Source organism: Podarcis muralis, chromosome 3 (genome assembly GCF_964188315.1).
Source record: "Podarcis muralis chromosome 3, rPodMur119.hap1.1, whole genome shotgun sequence".
NCBI lineage: Eukaryota > Metazoa > Chordata > Lepidosauria > Squamata > Lacertidae > Podarcis > Podarcis muralis.
Window position 1 is genome coordinate 20,578,425 of NC_135657.1, and position 15,323 is coordinate 20,593,747.

A 15,323-nucleotide genomic window follows, 5' to 3' on the forward strand; every position below is an offset into this window, starting at 1 on the left:
CTATCTACAAGGAGCCATGCATTCAAAATGGTGGGCCCAATTTCGTGAAACTCCCCTCCAGTTGAGGGCAGACAGCTCCCCTCTCCCCACCGTTGAACTTCCAGTTCTTACTGAGGGCTTAAAAAAAAATAAATCTGAAGGCTACACTACAACTGTGATTAAGTAGCATGCAAATTGTTGAAACAAACGAACAAGGGAAGAAGAAGAGTTTGGATTTGATATCCCACTTTATCACTACCCGAAGGAGTCTCAAAGCGGCTAACATTCTCCTTTGCCTTCCTCCCCAACAACAAACACTCTGTGAGGTGAGTGGGGCTGAGAGACTTCAGAGAAGTGTGACTAGCCCAAGGTCACCCAGCAGCTGCATGTGGAGGAGTGGGGAATCAAACCTGGTTCACCAGATTACGAGTCCACTGCTCTTAACCACAACACCACACTGGCTCCCAGTGTGAGAGGAAGATTTTGAAGTTCTTCTGCACACAGGCCTTAAAATGTCAAATTCGCTCCTGCAAGTGACGGTCACCATCTTGGATGATTTTAGTGAATCGTAGAATTGTTGGAAGGGAGCCTGATGGGCCAATCTAATCTAACCTCTATAATGCAGGAATCTTGTGCGCTACGTGGGGCTCGAATCCATGTCCCTGATTAAGAGTCTCATGCTTCCCCAACTGAGCTATCTCCGCTGCCTTAGCCTCTGTGAATGTGTCTCTCAGTGGCTATGTGTTCGCACTTTTGCTGTTGGAAACCGTATGTTTCTGAATACCGGCTGCTGCGAATCACAAGCAAGGAGAGACATTGTTGAACTCTGGTCCCACTGACATTGACTGGCTACCATGAGATCAGGGTATCGGACTACACTGGCATTTGGTCTGATCCTTGCAAGCCTCTTTTTGTGCCTCCCCCCTCCTTCCCACCTGCACTTTGCTGCCCTTGAACAGATGGTGGAGGGCAGCTGGACCGAGTCAAGGTCATTACGGATTAGCCCAATGGAAAGATTTGCAGCAGACCTTTTAGTACGAACAAACTGTTTCTCCAGAGATACAAGGGAACATGCCTTGTTATTCCGGGACAGTGGCTGAGGAAGAATGAAGCATTTAATCATTTCCTCCTGGGACCGGCAGGAGTTTGGAAGGCTTACTTTGCTCTCCGTCGCTTTGACCCCCAACCCCCCCTTCCTCCGAGTTGTGCCCTCAGCCCCAGTTCGTTCAGTCTTTGCTCCACCATCTTCTAAATCTAACCTCAGACGTCTTGTCTGATGTCATGTCTCCTGTGTCAGCCACTGCGGCACTGCTGAATGGCTTGGAGAACATCCCTGTGATTGACGAGTGCTCTGAGCCACGCAGCGTTAAACCTGTCAGCTGAAATTGGTCCCTAGTGGCGAGAAAAGGTTAAATAATTGTAGTTAAAGGTGACCTGAAAGAAGGGAAGGTTTTTAAAAGGTTTTTAAAATACGTGTATATATATATGTGTGTGCCAAATGTTCCCAATGTAAAAGTAAAAAAAAGAGAAAGAACATCAGCATTTTAGGATTTATTTTTTTAAGTGTTGTTCGTTATTGTTTTGCAGAAATTCCAAATTAGTCCTACTGATTTTCAAAGCCTACATTGCGACTACACCAGCACAGGGTCCCAATGCTTAGCTAATATTTCCCGGTCTCATAGGCAAGGTTAACAGAGCACTCCCATAGGCAACTAATGGGGTTCTTGAGTCCCAGCAGGGCTCACCATTGCTAATTGGGCATAGCCCATTTCCCACAGTGCCCTGAGGTAGTGTGGCTTTGGGGCAAGGTGGGAAATTAAAATGGCAGCTGCCTGCTGCCAGTTAGAGAGGTTCCACTACAGGGTAAGTGACAGTCCACTGGAGCCTGGAACCAGCTTGGTTTAACTGGTTTTTAATTTATTTCATTTATTAAATTTACCAGTTGATTTTTCACCAAGGTGTAACTCAAAGCAACTTGCAATATATAAACAAAACAAATCGAGTTTCTTCTTCCTCTTTTCCCCCACATGAGCTCCTGCCTTCCTTTGGCCGTGTTAACCGCAGTGCAGCGTCACCTCTGCACCAAAGTTAATGTTCACCAGGGTTAGCCTTGAACCAGGGTTTTGGAAACAAGCTTCAAATCCTTGCTTTGGACTCTGGTTTGAAGCTCATCACATTAGCGTAAAGAATAGGCGCACCATGGTTAATGCTGAAAAGGAAAGAGTGGGAAAATTTGCACAGGAGACAGAAAGAGGTTGTGAATGAGCCAGTGGGTTTCTCCCAACCTTTTTAAGCACAGGTAGGAGACTGGGAAACGTTATATCTGCAGTGGTTCAGAGGAAGTGGTGTGTGGATTCCATGCTGTGCTTTTATTCGCCCTTCAGTTAGCTAAGAAATGAAAAAGCCATTTGAGGATTTTGTTGCTAACCTTGAGTTTCACCTTCCTCCTGAATTCTCCTGAGTCTTTTCAAATGGATTTCCTGTGCTGCATGCTTATTTGAACAAGGGCTGTGATTCGAAACTAGCCTGTACATGAAAAAGCAAGGACTACTGGCCGGCAGCCAGACATTTGCTGGTTCCTTCCAATCAATATGTGAACTCCAGCTCTCCTCTCTCCTGCAGCTCCCGGTTGTTTGCTTCACTTTGCCCATATCTTCTCTGTTATTCATCCCCTTCCAAGCTCCTCTTGCCTTGTGTTTTCTTGGTGTGCTCCCTCTCAGTGTTATCCAGTTGTTGCTAATGATGACTTTTATCCTACTTTTCCACGTATGTACGGCCACTCACAGTATAAAATTTAAACAAATTCTTGTAGCGATCATACGTAGAATTGTAGAGTTTGAAGGTGTTTTGCCAATCAACACTGCAGGTTCCTTAAAGGGTCCTTGGTAGTCAGTAGATGAGGGAAAATATATTTTATATAAAATATATAAAGGTGTAAGACTTTTTGGAGGCACCATTGATGGAATCTTTTGAGAAGTTGGAGATGGCGTTTGTAAGTGGTCCATGTTTCGCAAGCATACAGTAAGGTTGGTAGTGCAATAGCTTGGTAAACAAGCATTTTGGTTTCCCAGCGAATGTCCCATTGCCTTAGGCCTCAGTGAAAAGGGGTTGGTTTACCCACATAGAAAGCTTTACTTGATCAGGCCAATAACCCCAAAGGAACAATTCCTCCACCAGACCTTGACCCACATACACCAGATCTAGCCTTAGGAAACCGCACCATTTGGTCCATCATTCTCTCCCTGCTTGACCACGTTGCTTTGCACCATTCGTACCTGCCTCAACCAGGCTGGGCTGGATGTCTCCACAGTCACTACCTGTGTCGATTAGGGCTCCTAATCTGGGCAGTCAGGCCCCAGCTGGGCCACTCCCAAGGGCAGGAGTGCTCCTGCGAGGACTCACAGGAAGGGTTGCCTGCACATAGCCAAATCTGCAGCACCTCGGTTTTTCTTGCCCGTTTTCCACTACAGAAGGGACCCAACTCTGCAATGCAGGAATCACAGCTTAAAAAACCCCTGAAAGATGGGCCACCCAATCTAGTATTGGAGGTCGTTTGCCTTTGAAAACCAGTTGCTTGGAGTCACAGGTGGGGAGAATGTTGCTGTGCTCAAGTCCTGCTTCCCATAAACATCCACTTCCCATAAGCAGGCTTTCCATAAGCATCCACTTGACCACTGTGAGAACAGGATAGTAAACTCGATGGGCCATTGGCCTGATCAAGTAGAGATTTCTATATGGGTAAACCAACCCCTTTTCACTGAGGCCTAAGGCAATGGGTCATTCGCAGGGAAACCAAAATGCTTGTGTACCAAGCTATTGTACTACCAACCTAACTGTATGCATGCGAAACATGGACCACTTATAAATGCCATCTCCAACTTCTCGAAAGATTCCATCAATAGTGCCTCCGAAAAATCTTACACATCACTTGGGAAGACAGGCGAACTAATATCAGTGTACTGGAAGAAGCAAAGATCACCAGTGTTGAAGCAATGATTCTTCAACATCAGCTTCGTTGGGCTGGTAATGTTGTGCGAATGCCTGATGATCGCCTTCCAAAGCAACTACTCTATTCCCAACTTAAAAATGGAAAGTGTAATGCTTGTGGTCAACAAAAGAGGTTTAAATACTGTCTCAAGGCAAATCTAAAAAAAAAAAGTAGTGTAAACACTGACAACTGGGAAATGCTGGCCTGCGAGCTCTCCAGTTGGAAAACAGCCTTTACCAAAGGTGTCATGGGCTTTGAAGACACTCAAACTCAGGATGCAAGAGAGAAATGTGCTAGGAGGAAGGCACGCTTGGCAAATCCACACCGTGATCAACTCCCGCCCGGGAACCAATGTCCCCACTGTGGAAGGACGTGTGGATCAAGAATTGGCCTCCACAGTCACTTACGGACTCATTGCTAAAACCGTGTTTATGGAAGACAATCTTACTTGACTATGAGTGATCACCAAAGAAGAAACCAACCCCTTTTCACTGAGGCCTAAGGCAATGTTGAAAGCTCAGATATGTGCCAAGTGGCACCTAGTTAAAATCAGTTAAAATCGCCACAGTGGAATGTCTGTTCGCCAGGGTGTTGGACTGGGGGTCCCATACAATGCTATGGTTTGACGATTCTATGATCTCAACATTACTTGACTGTAGCTTCCTCTTCACAACAATTCAGTTGTCCCAGTACGGAAGGAGGAGAAACACACCCAGTTGAGATGGAAATGACATTATCTATGGACTAAGGCAGAGGTGTTTAAGCTGTGGTTGCCAACCTGGCTCCCAGAAATCTCCACATAGTCACAATTGGATCTACACCAGTAGAAAACGCACCTGGCGCCTGGCTAATTTCTAACACTGGCCTAAGGGGATGGCAACTTGCTTACTTTTCTACAGATACTTAGTTTCCAAGCTAAATTTGGCTTATCGGGGTTGGCTATTAATGAGAAGATGCTCTTCTTCAAGCCATTGTTTGTCAAGCTAGTTTGTTTGGAGGGGCTTGGAAATAGGGCACTTGGTCGGGAAAAACCCCTGTGAGTCAGGAGCAATGATATCTGTATCTGACGAAGTTGTTTGCCGAAAAGCATAATTTTGATTTCACTCCAGATAGCTGTTTTAGCTTTCACACAGACACACACACACACTCTTGCCAGTGTGGAATAACCATGAAAGTGTTTTGTTTTCGTTCGGGAAACGTGTGCCCTCCTAATTCCTGCGTGAGAGCATTTGCTTTGGCAGTCAAGGTACCTGATGCTATAACATTTCACATGTAATTTTTATTATTTGCTGTGTTGTTCAATGATATGTCAGGCCTGGTATGTCAACATGCACAGGGAAAGCTGAGGAATATAAATTGGTGCGATGCCCCCAGGTCATTTTTAGACCATTGTGTTTAACATATGTGACATGTCTGAGTTAGCTAGTGATTGAATTAAAGTTCGTGATTGACACAGCAAGCTTGCTTGTGACAGGGCTGAGGGCCCATAGCATACATCAACATGCACGGCAACACAGGAATGTCAACTTTTAACAGCTTTTTAATGGTTTCTCTGCACGTCTAATGTATCGGAAATGTATGGTTTTCTTAACTTTCGGGAGCATGTGGATTTCTGCGTACATAGCAATCATTGTTTTCCCCCTCTTTGCTGACAGTTAAAATGAATACTTATCATCTCATGGAAATGTTATTATTCCATAAGAACATAAGAAGAGCCTTTCTGGATCAGGCTATTAGCCTATCTAGTCCAGGCATCCTGTTCTTGCAGTCAAACAGGCATTATTATGCTGACTTAGGCCTTCCTACTGGGTCTGCTGTTGCCTTTGCTTTGGAGGCTCAAGGGATGAAGTGGGAGAATCCAGGATCAAGGCAGAGCTTGGGTTGTGGTCAGAGAGATGGGTGGTAGTTATCAAGTGAGACATCCATGAGATGGGTCCCTCGGTTGGGATCATTTCTGGTTCCTTTGACCCTTTAGGTTGTACTCAGATGATCTTTGGGTTTCCAAACCATTTTGTCTGGGTCAAGTGGGATTGTGACAACAGTTTGGTTAAATCTCCGCACAGCCTTGAAGCACACAATCTCTCTCTGTCCCTGTATAAACAGGGCAGGGGAGAATTTTTGTTACTCTGAGAGCAGCTCACACTGAAAGGTGGGGAAGTACTTAAATACATGAAAAGTACTTAAATACATTTTAGCAATCATCCAGATGTCATGCAACCCAGTCGCTTAGTTGAGTTTATGTGACTTGGAGCATGCTATGAAGCTTATGTACTCTGAATACACTTTTTAATTTAGCCTAGGGGTGGGGAACCTCTGTCCCACAGGCCTAGTAAATGCCCATCTGCTATCGAGCCACATTCAAGATCCCTGTATTCATTTACATAGCCCTGAACGACTTAGCTCCAGGGTACCTTAGGGATTCCCTGAACTCTTCTATCCCTTCTCAGCCATTGAGGTCAAGTGCAGGAGTGTCATTGCTTGTCCCTTGAGTCAGAGAGGCCCTTCTGACACCAATATGAAGCAGGGTCTTTAACATCATTGGCCCAGTCCTGGCAGTAAGGATTCAACAGGTGGCTTCAGTTTCAACCTTCAGATGCCTATTGAAAACTTCTCTATGCAGGCAATTAAGATAACATCTTTCCATAATAGTTAGTAGATGGTTTCTGATTTTAAACCCATATGTGTTTTTATTCTGTAGATATAGATGTAGGTATAATTGTAGACCACTTCAATGTTTTTCTATGATTTAGTGGTATATAAATATTTTCCTAAGTAAAATAAATAAAAATGAGGTCTGTTGGGTCTCCCCTTTTGGCTAAGCTGTGCACACCTGCCCCTACATCTGACGTGCAAAGTAAGATTGCAGAGTTAGCTGATTGATCTGTATGAAAACAAACCAGTACTCAAGCCTGTGTGTACCCTGTGGTTCAAAAACAAAATTAAAATTCTACACCTAGGTAATCCAAGTCTTGGTCTAGCAAAAATGGGATTCTACATCCTGTATACATTATGCATAATAATATACATTATTTCTCTTGATTTGCATACTTAGTTTTGCATAACTCTGCTTTTGCTAAATTAGGGGAGGGGCAAAACTGAGGACCCCCCTCCCCCACACACAACCCACTGAAAACATAGTTCATTCATCTCTAGGTTTTGGTTCTATGGAAGCCATTTTGGCACATTGAGCAACTAACAATAATACAGCTGTAATAGCACTTCCACATGTGAACATACGAAGCTGCCTTATAAGCAGTCAAACTATGGGTCCCCCTGCAGTCAGCACAGTCACTAGATCAATAGATTCACTGTGTTTTTGAAGGTGTTCCCTGCCTGTTATGTGTGTTCTCTATTTCTATTTGCCGTTTAGATTCTAGCCATTAACCGAGGGGAGAATCTCAAAGTCCTGACAGTGAAGGTCAACATTCCTGACGGCGTGAAGTTTGAATTCTGTAGGTGGTGTGTAAATGCAAGGTCTGTATGAGGGCATACCAATGCTTTGTTCGCTTTTCTGATCCCTTAAGCTGGGAGTGAGTATTCAATGTGGTTCTCTCCAGATGTTGGAGTCTCTCCCATTAGACTCAGCCAACATGGCCAGTGATCAGGGTTGACAGGAGTTGTATGCAACCCAGCAATACCTTGAGGGTGTAGCATTGACTATTGCTGCTTTAGATCTAGTAAAGGTAAAGGTAAATGGACCCCTGATCATTAGGTCCAGTCGTGACCGACTCTGGGGTTTAACCCACAGCACCACCTGTGTCCCAACCCCCTACTATATGTTGGCTATAGAAGCTGTGATATATTGCTAGTAGCAATGTTCTTAGTTTTCAGCAACAAAATTATAATAATACATATTGCTCCCTCACTTGCCACATGAAAGTATTTGGGCACAGAACAATTTATTAAACTGTACATGTACATATGGGCTCTCCTGAAGGAGACGGGGATGTTAACTCTTGCACTCCCAGATTCCTTCTCCAAGATCTTGCAACCAGCATCCTTTTAGTTCAGCCACAAGAGAAGGGATTCATACAGTATGTAGCTAGTTTAAGATGCTGCTGTGTTGTGATTCTCTTCTGGGTTACTGTATTGTGCCAAATTTCAAAAATCCACCCAGACAGAAATTTTAATCCTGAACAAAGGTCGTGTCTGGGGAAAAGAGGACATGTGGCAACCAGACCTGGAAAAGAGGATGTATCCTAGAAAAAGAGGACACATGGCAACCCTGCGATGGGAATGTGCCCTACAAAGTAAACTGGAACAGTAATTGCTGGCTTGGCCAGCAAATAGAGCACTGGGCATGGGGATGGGGGAAACCTGGATCAGATCCAAGATAATATCATCTGCATAATGCAATAATATTTTGCACGGAGAAGGTTGAGGCTGAAGCTGGTAGAACTCTTAAGGCCCCCTTGTGGCTAGATGAGACTTGATCTAGTGACTCTATGGATCACAGTTTTCATCCATTGACCTTTGGCTATAACAGCAATAGTTGCCTGGATTTGCTTGGGGTTGTTGTTGTTTTGTATGCTTGCTGGGTTAGCAGCTGTTGTTGACTGTTTTTATTTGAACTCTTATGTGCTGGGGAAACGTAATGTAGTAGAAGATCTAAGGTTTCTCCGGGAAAACCCAAAGCAGCAGTCAGTCAAAGTTCTATCTGGGAAATCCAAAGCAACAGAAGATCTTAAACAGATGTACATGAAATGAATTGATGCATGCATGCCCGTAGTAGCCAGTTTTCCATTTATCTCTTTGGTAGTCTTGGCAGTTAGCTCATAAAATACATGTTGGGTAACCAATAGGTGCTGGCTGTGACCGTGAAGATTTGACCATGCTTCTAAATTGTGACAAGTGCCCCATATTCTCTTGTGCTACTTCTGGACTTGGCCAGGCTGTTTCAAGCTGTTACACTTGAGTTAATTTCCTACAAATTTGGTAGATAGTAGGAACCCATAGTAGTAGGATGGTAGGAACTTTGTCATCTGTTAGGCTTCTGACAGATTTTGTTAACCACCTTGTATGTATGCATATTCTTAGAAGAAGTTAGTCTGCAGGTTTCAAGGACTTCCAAGTCCCATAAAGAGGGTATTTGTAATGGACTTTGTAAACCCTGTGCTAAAACTCCATTCTGCTGAAGCTATAGTATGGCTTTCGGCAGGTTACACTTGCAACATGTTACCAAATAATCTTAGTTTTAAACATTTTGCTGCACAGATGGAGACCAAAGGCCTATGCGCAGCCTGAATTAATGGAGCTTCTACGTTATTCAACAGAAGACTCCTACAAGCGCCTTATTTATCCGCTTCTCTGCAGAGAATTCAGGTAAAGCAACACCCTTATGCATTGTAAACTGCCTTGTGTACCGTGATGTAGGAATATCAAATAAAAAGTATTTGCTTAAAATTTAGAAGCAGCACTTTCATAAAAAATACAGCAAGGCAATGCTCACTGGGGCTGGGTGATATAGCGATATACAGTGGTACCGCTGTTCAAGAACAGTCCGGTTTAAGAACAATTTTTGATTTATAAATTCCGCAAAACTGGAAATAGTGTCTTGGTTTGAGAACTTTACCTCGGTCTAAGAATGGAAGCTGATTGGTGGAAGGGCACTGGCAGTGAGGGGCCTCATTAGGGAAAGCATGCCTCGGTTTAAGAATGGACTTCCGGAATGCATTAAGTTCGTAAACCGAGGTACCACTGTATAGTCCAAAACCGGTTTGAAGTCCATATTATGATATTTTTATTTCATAATTTTTTAAAGATAAAGGTAAAGGTACCCCTGACTATTAGGTCCAGTCGCAGACGACTCTGGGGTTGCACGCTCATCTCGCTCTATAGGCCAAGGGAGCCGGCGTTTGTCCGCAGACAGCTTCCAGGTCATGTGGCCAGCATGGCTAAGCCGCTTCTGGTGAACCAGAGCAGAGCACGGAAACGCCGTTTACCTTCCCGCCGGAGCGGTATCTATTTATCTACTTGCACTTGACGTGCTTTCAAACTGCTAGGTGGTCAGGAGCTGGGACTGAACAACGGGAGCTCACCCCGTCACGGGGTTTCGAACTGCCGACCTTCTGATCGCAAGCCCTAGGCTCTGTGGTTTAGACCACAGCGCCACCCGCATCCCTCATAATTTTTTACCTGGGAATATATCGTGCATCATGATGTGTGTGTGTGTTTGTGCGCACACATGTGCGATGCAGAAATCATGATTGCAGGAAAATCTGTGAATCCAGCCAGTGCCTCCGCATAGTTCCGTCCTTATTTCAGACATTGTGAAATTTTGTATCTTGCGTGAAGGAGTTTGCTTGATGCCTTGGTCCTCACTCAGAAGTAAGCCCCACTGCGATCAATATTGATTGATTGATTGATTGATTGATTTCTATACTGTCCTTCATCCAAGGATCACAGGGTGGTTTACGATATATAAATACATACCATAGTGACAAAAAAGCCCCCCCCCCAAAAAAAATTAAAATTAATAGGTCATTGCGGTTCTGAGGCATTGCGGTTCTGAGCTGTTTAAGGCTTTGTAGGTAAAACCTCATTGGCAGCCAGTGCAGTTGGGCCAGGGTTGGCAACATATGCTCAAACTGTCTTGTCCCTGTGAGCAACCTGGCTTCTGAATTGCACCATCTGAAGTTTCCAAACCGACTTCAGAGGCAGCCCCACGTATAGCACTTTGCAGTAATCTAGCAATAAGCTGTACTTCCAAGTAGACCTGTGTAGGATCGGTCTAATTGATGAGTTTTTAACACATGCTCTTTTAGTAGCGACGGTTTCCTGATTTGTTCTTTAGATCACAAGAATATGCAAAAAAAAAAATTGGCAAGTTGAAAGACACATTTCCCCTGGCAGCTAGTATAGTGGGAAATAACTTAATGATAAAAAAATGCATTGTAAATGGGGGGAAAATTTGACAGTTTGTGTGTGCAAACGGCAATTTCCTTAACATTTTTAATGACAGCACCATATTGTGAGCCCCCCATATTGAGTAATACATCAGATGGTTATAATGGTCTTGCTGCAAACTGCTATGCTGCTAAAATTGTTTTATTGTATCCATTTCACAATCACTGTTTCGGTAATGTGCTACATCATGTCGCTCTAATCCCATTTCTCATACTTCTCTGGAGGGATTCGTGGAGGCTAATTGCTCTAGCTATAAGTATCTTTTTAGCTGTCATTTCCCCCCCTTCCTAAATTAACGACCTCATAGTCATAATATTGGGCTCAACTCTGCCACGGTTGCTGTACTGACTAGACTGTGAAGCAATCTGTTTCACCAATGACAATATAATGGCTTTTGTAACCAGCTGAAGTGGCGTTTTGGCGCTGCAGAAATGAAATGGGAATTAAAAGCTTTTTAGGCTTTTTTAAAAAAATGTAGAGTTCTTGTTTATTTGAAATATTACCATTCAGGATCTCCATCCCAGCCACATCCTCTCTAAAAACAACACCTTCTACGTTCTCAACAGTAGCCCTGTTAGTTAGCACTCAACATCTACGACGAATAGTTCAACCGCACGGATATCCAGTGCCTTTGTCCAGCTAGCGCAGGAGACTTCCAGTTGCACAATGAAACGTTCCCCTTCTCTTCTTTCCCCTACAGTCCTCCACGTGCCATCAAGTTGGCTCCAGAGGACCTCCCAGAGGGGCATGTGGGGAGAGGAGAGGAAGGAATAAGTTGTAGAAGCAAAACACTGTTTAGGAGCCGGGAGAAATCTATTACAGGCAATGACCAATTTACCGTATTTTTTGCTCTATAAGACGCACTTTTCCCCCTCCAAAAATTAAGGGGAAATGTGTGTGCGTCCTATGAAGTGAATGCAGGCTCCTTGGCTTCAGTGATAGCAACGCGAAGCCTCCGAAGCGCAGAGGGAGCGCTATCAGGGATAGCCACCTGAAGCCTTCGGAGCGCAGCGCGAGTTCCCGTTGCGCTCCGGAGGCTTCGGGTTCCTTTTGCTGAAGCCGGGAGAGCAAGACTCTTCTGGCTTCAGCAGAGAGGGAGAGCTGCGCAGCGCCCCTTCAGCCAAGCGGGAGGAAAAATGGAAGGGGCTCCGTTTCTCCTGTCGCTTTGCTGAAGGGGCGCTAAGCAGAGAGGGGGAGAATTTTTTCCCCTTGTTCTCCCCCTCTAAAACAAGGTGCATCCTATGGTCGGGTGCGTCCTATAGAGCGAAAAATACGGTACATGCGCCTGGTTGATGCACATGTGCATTCACGCATCACAGCTGCCTGGAAGTGGCTGGAAAAGGGGATGGAAAGGACTTATGCGCTGTCCGCGGACATGCACAATGACCTGGAATGCAACCTCCACATAAATGGGGAGTTGCCTGTGCTGATTCCTTTCTGGATAATAAAGTACTTATGCGATGCCCTCCATATATTGCTGGACTCCAACTCCCTTCACCTCGACCCATTGGACAAGCTGCCTGGGGAGCTGGAGTCAAACAACATCTGGAGGGCACTACGTTGGCTACGGCTGATGGCCTGCGACAAGTCACAAAGGCCAGACAAAAACGGCTTCATTTGGCCCCTGGGCCAGAGGCTCCTCACCTCTGCCATAGATGCAAGTAAGGGAGGAGGCAAAAGTTTCTTTTGAAGCAAGAGCAGAGTTTCCTTGAGAATGTAATTCACTCAGGCAATGAAAAAACTGATTCACAGTCCACAGTAAGTGTATTGTCAAATTTTAAGTGCCTGAACAGTTTCTCCTATGCATTCTTTTTAAACTAACTTTATTTTAAAAAAATTAAAAAAATTACAAGCATGAATTGTTGTCTTTCAGAAAAAATGCATGTTCTGCATTTGTATGCAGTCATCCATGCTGCATCAAAACAGACTTGGGGGCGGGGAGTGTTTGCTCCTTAAAAAGTAAGAGTAGGAGAGACGGAAAAGTCATGGAAAAGAAGAGTTTGGATTTGATATCCTGCTTACCGATATGTCACTACCCGAAGGAGTCTCAAAGCGGCTAACATTCTCCTTTCCCTTCCTCCCCCACAACAAATACTCGGTGAGGTGAGTGAGGCTGAGAGACTTCAAAGAAGTGTGACTAACCCATGGTCACCCAACAGCTGCATGTGGAGGAGCGGAGACGCGAACCCGGTTCACCAGATTACAAGTCTACCGCTCTTAACCACTACATCACACTGGCTCTCAACGGAAAAGGGCAATGGAGTGTTGGTGTGAGGAAGCCAATATGCAATTTTGCCTACCTGTGATGGAATAACTCTGTTTTTTTGCTACACTCCTTTCTTAGATCTAAATTGACTTCAGACGCAGAGAAGGAATCTGTAATGATGTTCGGAAGGAACCTCCGCCAGTTGCTTCTCATGAGCCCTGTAAGAGGACGGACCTTGATGGGAGTTGATCCTGGCTACAAACATGGTTGCAAACTGGCCATCATTTCACCAACCAGTAAGTGTGGTGCTCCAGCTGTGAGAAGCACTAGTTGTGTTATCAGGACATGTGTAGCTAACGTTATGCTCTGCAGATGGTGTCGGACTATAGCTCCCATCTTCTGTGACCATTAGCTATGCTTGCTGGGGGGGGGGTCATAGGAGTCTTGCAACATCTGAAAGGCATTACGTGGCTACCCTATACTAAGCTAATGCTTTAGGCTGTGCAGCAGAAGAGGGAAACCCCAGGCAAATGGTGGGTGGGAGGGGAAGCAAAGGTGTAGAAGAATTACCGTATTTTTCGCTCCATAAGACGCACCTAGTTTTTAGAGGGGGAATGCAAGAAAAAAAAAAATCTTTGTAAGCAAGCCGGGTTCATAAACTAAGCCTCAATCCTGGCTTGTTTCAACAAACCATAGTTTAAAGCAGAAATAGCAGGTGATGTTGGAGTCCAGCTTACATCATCCCCACCCACATTTGTTAACACTCAGAGGGTACCATGGTATCTATCCATGGTTAACCAGTGTCCCCTCATTTTGCACACAGTGAGAAACTCTGGCTTGTTTAAAACAAGAAGCAAAAGCTCCTGTTTGCAGCTGCAGCACAGCAAGAGAGAGGAGGGGCGCATGCATGAGCCTGAAGCTTGCTGAAATTTCTTCCAGTACCACCAAACCATGGTTTACTGTTGCATATGAAACGGACCACCAAGTTTATTCTTCCTAACTAGATGGCTTTTCATTTCTTGTCACCTTAGGCCAAATACTCCATACTGATGTTGTCTATTTACACTCTGGTAAAGGATTCCGTGAAGCTGAGAAGATACGGACACTTCTGCTGGATTACAAGTATGTTAAACAAACCTTCACTCTTTTGTTCTGCCCGTGTATTAGAGCTGAACCGAAATGGAAGGGGTGCCTTTTTGCAATCCTGTTTGGTGGCCCTAGAAATCTGCCTCCCCTGCTTTTTGGCAGCCTTTTTCAACCAATATCAGGGTGCTGGGAAGAGGGAGAGGAGCACATGTCTGTTGCTGAGACAACAGGGCCAACATTCCCTGTCTTGCTGAGCTGTGTTGGGCGGCAATGATGTTACCAATGCAATGTAGCAAGAAAGGAGCCATGTTTGCTCAATCATTTCCTGGCTTCATAAACTGAGATATAAATGAACCTTCCTTGCTCCCTTCTCTGGATACTTGAATGCATTATGAAATTACCTTCCTTTAACCATAGGTTCCCACTTCATCTTGAACCAGCTTCAAACTGTGGTTTAAGGTCTGGCTTGTTCCATTGTTTCCCTGTTTGAATGAAATGGGAAACCATGGTTAGTGGGATACTTCCATATTGCATTCAGGTATGCTGTGAAGCTGAGATACCTCAACTGGACCAGGGAGCATCATTCCTCTTTCTTCATTAATGGATGTGTGCAGTACTTCCATCTCCGTTCACAGTAAAGGAGTTTTCAGAGTTCTCTCTTTGTTCAGGAATGTATGGGAGATGCATTATGCATTAATTCATTTCGGGTTAACAGGGCTGCCCTTCCCCTTATCAATTTTAATCGTGCAACATTGTCTTGTGAGAAGATACTCTTCACATTCTCAGCCCATGAAATAATTATGGTAGCCTGTGTTATTACAGTTTCCCATTGCATTTTCTGATCCAATCAAGTGATAAAAATAGATATACATGAATGGAATCAGGATAAAGAGTTGAAGGAGAAGCTTACGATTACCTGCACAATTTTTCATTCAAAAATACTTTTATTTTATTTCATTTGTAAAAATTGGGGTTAGTTTTCCCAGACAGTTTGCTTAAGGGTGGTACTGTATATGAGCTTATAAACAAATAAATAAATAAATAAATAAATAAATACAGTGGTACCTCGGGTTACATACGCATCAGGTTTTGCTTCAGGATGAGAACAGAAATCGTTCTCCGGCGGCGTGGCGGTAGCAGGAGGCCCCATTAGCTAAA

The 15,323-nt window shown here is 44.3% G+C and overlaps 1 protein-coding gene across 2 annotated transcripts in view; it reads left to right on the plus strand.

Moving 5' to 3' along the window:
• SRBD1 (S1 RNA binding domain 1) overlaps positions 1-15,323 on the plus strand; it is a 176,151-nt gene that overhangs the window by 24,074 nt on the left and 136,754 nt on the right. Inside the window, exons 10-13 of one of the 2 annotated variants that reach the window (XM_028724830.2) lie at positions 7,338-7,441; positions 9,182-9,289; positions 13,218-13,375; positions 14,111-14,201. In XM_028724830.2, coding sequence (XP_028580663.2) covers positions 7,338-7,441; positions 9,182-9,289; positions 13,218-13,375; positions 14,111-14,201 — 461 coding nt within the window. The remainder of the gene's footprint in view (positions 1-7,337; positions 7,442-9,181; positions 9,290-13,217; positions 13,376-14,110; positions 14,202-15,323) is intronic. The other variant, XM_028724831.2, reaches the window with a different exon arrangement.